This window comes from Sciurus carolinensis, chromosome 3, assembly GCF_902686445.1.
Source record: "Sciurus carolinensis chromosome 3, mSciCar1.2, whole genome shotgun sequence".
Taxonomy (NCBI): domain Eukaryota; kingdom Metazoa; phylum Chordata; class Mammalia; order Rodentia; family Sciuridae; genus Sciurus; species Sciurus carolinensis.
In genome coordinates, this window is record NC_062215.1 from 62248601 (window position 1) to 62257487 (window position 8887).

Consider the following 8887-nt stretch of genomic DNA (forward strand, 5'->3'; position numbering starts at 1 on the left):
CAATTTAAGGAAGCCCTAAGCAACTTAGTGAGAACTTGTCTCAAAATTAAAAAATCAAAAAGGACTGGGGTGGAAAAAAAGGGTGGAGGATGGTTAAGTGCCCCTCATTCAGTCCCTGGTGCCCACCCCCCAAAAAATAAAAGAAAATATATAGGCAGAGCTTCATGAATTGAGTCCTTAGGCCAGACCTGAAGAAGCCCAATGTTCAGTGGCTGAGAAGGAGGGATTAACGTGCAGAGAGACTGAGTGACCAGGGGACCATGTGTGAGGCTGTCGTTTGGGTTTTAAGTGTCTCCCAAAGATCCATGTGGTAAAGACTTGCTTCCCAAAGTGTCACTATAGGCCGGCTGTAAAAACTTTAAGAGGTGGGGCTACTAGGAGGTCTCTGGGACGCTGGAGGGGTGCCCTCGAGGGCAGCTGTGGAGCCCCAGTCCCTTCTTTCTCTCTCTCTCGTTCTCCGGCCATGAGGTCAGTGGTTTTGCTCCACTAGGCACTTCTACCATGATATATGGCCTCACACAGGCCCCAGGCAAAACGAGCCAATCATTATGGACTGAAACCTTCAAAACTATGAGCCAACAGTGGTCAAGTGCCCTGAGGTTCAATCCCTGGTACACAACAACAAAAACAAAACAAAACAAAAATAAACCTATGATCCAAAAGGAACCTTTTCTCTTTAAAAGTTGATTCACAGGTTGGGGAGATAGCTCAGTCGATAGAGTGCTTGCCTTGCATGCACAAGGCCCTGGGTTCAATCCCCAGCACCACCCCCCCCAAAAAAAAAAAGTTGATTCACCTCAGTTAATCATCAGAGTAACAGGAAGCTAACTGACACCTGGGTATCCCAAAAACCAAGCAAATATACTATTTCAAAAAAGAAGGAGAAGCCAGGTGGCACAGTAGTGTATGCCTGTAATACAAGTGGCTCGGGAGGCTGAGGCAGGAGGATCCCAAGTTCAAAGCCAGCCCCAGCAATTTAGCGAGGCCCTAAGCAACTCAGTGAGACCCTGTCTCTAAATAAAATACAAAAAAGGACTGGAAATGTGGCTCAGTGGCTGAGTACCCTTGAGTTCAATCTCGATTCCCACCCATCCCGGACAAAAAAAGGAGAGATCAGCAGTGCCCAATGTTGCTGACCAGTCAAGTACAACAAGGAAAGAGGTTGTCCATTGGATTCAGTGACATGGAAGAACACTGGTGACCTTGTGAAGCTGTTTTTTTAAAGTGATGGGGCTAGAACTCCAATCTGCAGGAGGTTGAAGAGGGCAAGGAGGAGACAGAGACAGCTGATGGGAACCAAATGAAGTGACATGCGATTGAAATACCATAAACATTTAAATAGCCTTCCTCACAAAGCATTTTATGATTGATAATAAAGTGTATTCATTGGCTGGAGGTGACTTTTCTCTTTCATAGCCCACTGGCTCGCTCAACAGAACTTCAATGCAACCTTCATGAAAATTGGAAGAGAAATGGCCAAGCTGTCTCCAGCCAGCTAAGCATTCAGGCAAGGAGGACCAGACAAGAGGGAAGACAGGCGGGAGGGCAGCCAGCCCTTCCAAGCACCTGTCTGCAAGCACCAGAGTGAGTACAGGACATGTGAAAAGCAAGCCCAGACATCTCAACTAGCAGCTGGTCAACTGCACAAAGGACTTCTGTCATTTATATTTTACTTAGCTCCTCAGGACAAGAGCAGACAGGCAAGAGGCAGATACTGAGCGCTCACGGCAGGCAGAACTGTGTTGGACACATTAAGGAGCTTGACAATGGGTGGGAGGACTGCAGGCATGCGCATAAACTAGCAGAAGGGCCCTTTGGAGTACAATCCATCCACACATACAGTCTGTGGATCAATACTAATGACTGTCATTTACTGAGTACTAAGAGTGCCAAAATTTATAGATCTGATGCAGTCCTCATCAAAACCTCTACAGGCTATTGTGAAGAAATAGACAAGAAGATTTGAAAATGTACACTAAAAAGCAAAGGCCCTAGCATAGTCAAAATAAGATTTGAAAAGAACCCAGTTGGAAAACTGACTATATGGATGTCAAGACTTACTATAAAGGCAAATAACCAAGACAATGTGGTATTGCTATAAGGATAGACAAGCCAGGAAAAATGGAACAAGCCAGGCATGGTGCTGTACCCCTATAGTCCCAGTGACTGGGGAGGCTGAGGCAGGAGGATCGAAAGTTCAACGCCAACCTCAGCAACTTAGTGAGGCCCTAAGCAACCTGGTAAGACCCTGTCTGCAAACAAAAAAATAAAAAGAACTGAGGCTGTAGCCCAGTGGTAAAGAGAGCCCCTGGATTCAATCCCCAGTATCAAAAAAAAAAAAAAAAAAGATCCATATGTATATAGTTAACTGATTTTCTACACAAGTGCTGAATCAAGTCAAGGGGTGGTGGATGTCTTCTCAAGGAAAGTTCCTGGAAGAACTGGGTATCCATTTGGGAAAAAATGACTCGGGGCCTCCCTGACTTTATTAACAAAATTAATTTGAGATGGATTATAGGCCTAACCTTAAAATTCAGAATCATAAAACTTCTAGAAAACAGTATACTATCTTTGTAATTTATGGGTAAGCAAAGATTTCTTGGGCAAGATACAAAAAAAGATATCAATAAAATTGTTTCATCAGAATTTTAAATGTCATCATTTAAAAGACGCCCTTAAGAAAATAAATAACCCGGTACGGTGGCACAAATAATGAGACCTAGCCACAAAATAAAAAGGGTGTGGTGGCACACACCTGTAAGCCCAGCAACTCGGAAGGACTGCAAGTTCAAAGCCAGTCTCTGCAACTTAGCGAGGCTCGAAACAACTTAGCAAGATCCTGCCTCAAAATAAAAAATAAAAAAGGGTCGGGTATGTGGCTCAGTGGTTAAGTGCTCCTGGGTTCAATTCCCAGTAACAAAAAAAAAGGGCTGAGGATGGGGATGTACCTCAGTAGTAAAGTACACCAGCTGGGTTCAATCTCCAGTACTGGAAAAATAAATAAACAAAAATAAAGGGGTTGGGATGTCGCTCAGTGGTAGAGGGCTTGCTTAGCAAGGCCCTGGGCTCCATCCCCAGTACCACTAAAACAAAACAAAAGTGCTCAATATCATTAGTCATCAGGGACTGGAACTTAAAGCCACATGGATGCATGGGTACACAGATCAGTGGTATACTGTTGGCTTAGCATGATCAAGGCCCAGGACTTGATTCCCAGCACAGCAAGAAGAACAAAACAAAGCAAAGCAAAACAAAAAAGACCCAGGGAAACACAACTTCTTATATACTAGAATGGCTAAAGTCAAAGGTTGGTATTATCTATTGTCCCTGTTATCTTTTGTTACAAAACATATCACTCCAAAACGTAGTAATTTAAACAATTAACAATCACTATTATGCCTCACTGTTTTCTTGAGTCAGGAATTAGGAAAGAATGGTTGGGTGGATTTGGCGGTGTGTGTGTGTGTGTGTATGTGTGTGTGTGTGTGTGTGTGTGTGTGTGTGTGTGTGTGTCTCTTTCCTGCTATACAGACTCCCCACCAGGAGGGGCTGAACCCAGGAACATCCTCCCACTGAGCTACACCCCCAATCCTTTTATTTTTTATTTACTTTATTTTACTTATTTATTTATTTCAGTACCGGAGATTGAATTCAGGGATGCTCTCCACTGGGCCACATCTCCTGCCCTTTTTATATTTTATTTTGAAACTGAGTCTCATTAAGTTGCCCAGGCTGGCCTTGAACTTGTGATCCTCCTGCCTCAGCCTCTCAACTTGCTGGGATTATAGGTGTGCGCCAATTCTGCTATTCAATGCAGAAAAGTAGGTGGTGGAATAACGGGAGCATCTCTCTCTCTCTCTCTCCCCACACACACTCCTCTTCACCCCCTCTCTCTCTACATAATGTCAGTGTGCTCTCCATGTGCTCTAGTTGGGGTTTCCTCACATCATGCCAGCCTCAGGGTCTTGGGAGTCCTTACCAGGAGGCTCCAGTCATAGGCTAACAAGGTGGGTGGATGCTGTGCCACTTTTTACGACCTAGCCTAAGAAGTCATACAGTGCCACTTCTGCCACATACTTTTGGTTACAAGTTAGTCAACAAACTAACCCAGATTAAAGGGAGGTAGATGTAGGCCCACTCTTGGGGGAATGAACAAATCTAGAAGAGCTTGTGGGATAAGAGATATAATTGCAACTGCGCTTGGATAATACAATGTGTGGTGGATACACCTGGAAAGAAAAGCAGGCAGCAGATCATCTCAGGCCATGTGAGCCACAGCCACCAAACAGTATTGACAAGAATTGTGATGAGGGGCTGGGTTGTGGTTCAGTGGTAGAGCGCTTGTCTAGCACATGTGAGGCACTGGGTTTAATCTTCAGCACCACATAAAAATAAATAAATAAAATGAAGGTATTTCTTAAAAAAAGAATTGTGATGAGGGACCCCTGGAAGGTTTTAAGCAAGAGAGTAAATGACTCCCCCCACTTTACTCCACCCCCACCTTTTTTTTTTTTTTTTTTTTTTTTTTTTTTTTTTTTGAGATAGGACCTCCCTAGGCTGCCCAGGTTGGCCCAGAATTCCTGGGTTCAAGTGATCCTCCTGAGTAGCTGGGACAACAGGCACATGCCACCACAAAAAAAATCTTGAGGGGAGGGTTTGAAAGCAAAGAGACAAGTTTAAGAATGGAGCCAATTCCAAGTGACAGCCATGGCGGTCAGCCTAGCCTAGGTGAGGGCGAAGGGCGAGAGTGAGAAATACAGGTTTCCAAGTGCTGGCCTATCCAGCTGCTTTATCCACTGAGACGGGAAGCAGTGAAGTGTGATTTGGATGTGTTGGCTTCCACAGTTCAGGGTGGAACAAGACTGGAACTCGCACAATAAAAATTTAGTTAAGAATAAACAGTACTTTAGAAGACCTAGGAGTGGGACCGGGCACAGTGTTGCATGCCTGTAATCCTGGGAGGCTTAGGCAGGAGGATCACAAGTACGAGGCCAGCCTCAACAATTTAGCTAGGCCCTAAGCAACTTACCGAGCCCCTATCTCAAAATAAAAATTAAAAAGGGCTGGGGATGTGGCTCAGTGGTGAGGCGCCCATGGGTTCAAACCCCAGTACCAAAGGGGGAAAAAAGGCATGGAGAGAACAAGATACGTCAGCCCAAGGATCTAGAACCTCTACCACCCTCATCCTCTGCACTGCGGACGGTAAGTAGGTGTTAAACTTATTGAAACACGCATGCGCACACCGATGTCTACGGGGGCGGGGCGTACCCGGCGGCAGTCTCCCGATTGCGCACGCGAGATGTAGGGCTGTTGCCATGGAGACGCGTGGTCCCCACCCGGCAGTCAGCGCCGGGATCGTCCCACCCGGCGGCCGCGGGTCCTGGGCTTCCCCGGATGAGCCGCCGCGGTGGGGTCGGGGCGGCGGGGTTCAGCGAAGAGTGCGAGGAGGACGATGAGGAAGAGGAGGCTCAGGGCGGCGGCGCTGCGGGCTCTCCGGGCTCCAGGCTCCCTCCCATCGCGGTCAGCACCTCAGAACTGGTCAAACGGAAGGTGAAGAAGAAGAAGAAGAAGAAAAAGACCAAGGGGTCGGGCAAGGGGGACGGTAAGAGAAGCAGCTAGCGCGGCCGCTTCAGCCATCTGACCTGAGATTCCTCCCCGAGGACCCACCTCCTCCCAGAGATGCCCTTCTACCTCGATGGCTTCAAACCAAACAGAAACTCTCCAATCCCAGACAGTGGTCCCCCCTGTCCCCACACATGACAGTTAAGTTGGCACAGTGATGCCCAGACCTACGCATTATGACTATCGTGTCCACAGCGACTGTCCTTCCAAGAGACTCCTTAAAGGTCACAGAAGTACAAATTTATAGTTTCCCAGAGATCCCACATGGCTACACTGGGAGTTCTCAATATGCACATAATTCCTCAACCCCTCACAGCACCCCCACAGATACCCACATTCCCAAGAGCCTCCCAGCCCCACAGATACCCTCTCAACTTCCAAGTCCCTCAGTCCAACTTCAGTCCTAAATACCCACACCCTCCCTGCAGAAACGTCAAGCCCTCTCTACAAAGAGAGATTTCTCCTGACCTAAGACACTGACAGACACTCACACAGACAGACTCCTGCCTTCCCCCAAGAGGTCCTCCTCACACCCTCATGCATGAAGGGGCACCTGCTTCTGGATGCTGGGTGGACACCCACACCCAGGTAAATGCTTATGAAGAATCCTTCCTGCATGGAGCCATCCATCCACCAAGGTGCAGCCCTGCTGTACACCAGACACTGCCCCATCCTCTTATCCCTTCCTAACACACCCTCATGTCAATGACACCATGCAGTGAAACTAAAGCAGGGCTACCCCATCAGGCACGTACACTACAGTCTACAAACACACAGCTACTGTTAGACACCCACATGCATGGTGTACACCCTGTATGCTTACCAGCATATCCATGCAGGTACTCCAGCCTCTCTGACAGCTTCACAGAGTCCCTGCGCTTCACCAAGCTCTTCTCATAGGACCCCAGATTTCTCCACAAAGGCGCTGAGTGCCCACTTTGAGGAGAGAGTGTGACAGTGACATAGAATTCATCTGCCCATGACTACAGTGATTCCATTGTCACTTGTGTGGTCCATCTCAGGGGATTTGATCATCAGGGAAATGACCCTGACCTCCCGTGTGGCTGGTTCAGACTCAAGTTTCTGGAACCTGGCTCTCTGTGTGCACGGTTGGAGGCAGAGGAATGGTAATCATCCCAGCGTCATCCTTGTCGTTTGGGGAAGGGAGCAAGGGGAAGGTTATAATGACTTCTTCAGGTGGAATTGTAATAAAAAGGAAAAAAAATCAATTCCGGAATATAAAGCAAAAGACCCTCTTGTGTATCTACAAAGCAAAATCAGGAAGTGCATTGTCTTTTCCGTGTATAACTTTGGACTGTTGAAATTATAGTGGCGTGTACCTAATACTGTCAGCAGGGGACACCAAATAGTTTTGGGGAAGTAGGAAGGTAAAGGAATGTCAAGACAGGAATTTTCCCCCTTCTTTTCTTTGCTTTCCTGCCTCCTGTTTTGCTGAGGGAGGTATTTCTGTCTCCTAAAAACTAGAAGGATGAGCTGATAAAAGAACCACAACTTGTAGTATTTATATGAATGTCATATAATTCTGAAATATGAAAGAAAGAAAGAAAGAAAGAAAGAAAGAAAGAAAGAAAGAAAGAAAGAAAGAAAGAAAGAAAAGAAAGAAAGAAAGGTGCACAGCAGAAGTATTTCCGGGTTGGCATAATACTGTTGTTTGATGTTGGCAGTTAGTGAAGCTCTTGGGTCCTTAGTTTCCTCCTGGAGAATAGGACTGATAGCTTCTATCCAGAGGACCTGCTTTCCAGTAGGTGCTCAGTGGTTGCCCGGGGCTGGGATGTAGCTTGTTGGCAGGGTGTGTGCTTAGTATGCACAAGACCCTGGTTCCATCCCCAAAACCATGAAAGGAAGGAAGGGAGGGAGGGGCGGGGGAGAGAGAGAAAAGAAAGAAAGAAAGAGAGAGAAAAAGAGAGAGAGAGAGAGAGAGAGAGAGAGAGAGAGAGAGACTGACTGACTCCTCTAGCCCCCAAATGATTTGACCCAAAACACATAGGTTGTACGAGACCAGTGGACTGGGCAATCTGAGCCCTGGGTGAAGAGGGGTCCCCATGCCCCTTCCATCTTGGATGGTTCAGGCATCATTCCAAGCAGGCTTAGGACAGATACGGTCAAAAACATTAACCTCCTCATCTATTCAGCAGATAAACATCAGAGCCGAGGCCTGAAGAGTCAGCCATTGTCTTCATCCTTCCACGACATCTTAAATCCCAGCAAAGACCATGGCCCAAGGTCAGAGCCCAAACAGGACAAAGAGGCAAGCAAGCACAGCCCTTCCTACTCCTGCACCGTGAGTCTCCCCCACTTTGCCGAAGTAGAAGAGAACCTTTCCAACCAGATCAACGAAAGCCTGCGCTGGGATGGGGTTCTCACCGACCCAGAGGCAGAAAAAGAAAGGATTCGCATATATAAAGTGAACAGGAGGAAGCGCTACCGGATTTTGGCTCTCAAGAGCTTCCACTCTGATCCCTCTGCCGAGGACAACCCTGAGAACTTACCCTACCTCTCAGACAAGGACTGCAAAGCCAGCAGCAGGCCACCAGCCCCGAAAGCTGATTGCCCTCATCGCTACTTTGAAGGAAATCTTTCTGCAAAGTTCCTATACTCTGATTTAGCCACTGCTCTGCCAGAGTGAGATCTACCCACAACACTGAATGATAAGAAAAGGAAATCAGACCCGTATCGGACGCAGCAGAAGTATGGTGTGTGGAGATAACCAAACTCTCCTTCACCAAGAGGCACCAAGGTGCCCAGGAGAGTCACGCTGCTGAAGAACACAGGAAATTTAGTGAACACACGCTTCCCAGAATTGCCTTCTTCTTAAGCTGACATCTCTCTTTGTTATGCAATTTCTCATCATAGTTGGCTGTCTATCATCTGCCCCTAAAAGGAAAAGAAACTGTAGATTATGCAAATTCTTGGTCTCAAACTAAGTTCATGGATAAACTCATACAGTACGTGCGTCTGTATACCTGTGAAAATGCCCTGAATATCCTGGAGACTTTAAATTAAACACACCACTTAAACTTATGTTTAAGAATAGTGGATTTCAGAATTTCATCCTTGGGAGGTCACAGTGGGAGGTCCCCAAAGGAATATTGCTGCTTTTATAAATACACTCCTTCCCTAATCCCCCCAAACGGCATTTTAAGCAAAGTTCTGGAGCATTAAAAAATACCTTACTATAGGTATGGTAGTACACACCTGTAATCCCAGAACTCAGGAGGTTGAGGCAGGAGGATGGCAAGTTCGA

At 46.7% G+C, this 8887-nt stretch overlaps 1 protein-coding gene across 1 annotated transcript; it reads left to right on the top strand.

Annotated features, from left to right (window-relative positions):
- The first annotated feature begins 5311 nt into the window (after window positions 1–5311).
- On the top strand, window positions 5312–8887 carry Liat1 (ligand of ATE1). Its single transcript, XM_047546165.1, has 2 exons — window positions 5312–5602; window positions 7776–8887. Exons 1-2 carry the CDS (start codon window positions 5395–5397, stop codon window positions 8267–8269), a joined length of 702 nt encoding a protein of 233 aa, XP_047402121.1. The 5' UTR covers window positions 5312–5394; the 3' UTR covers window positions 8270–8887.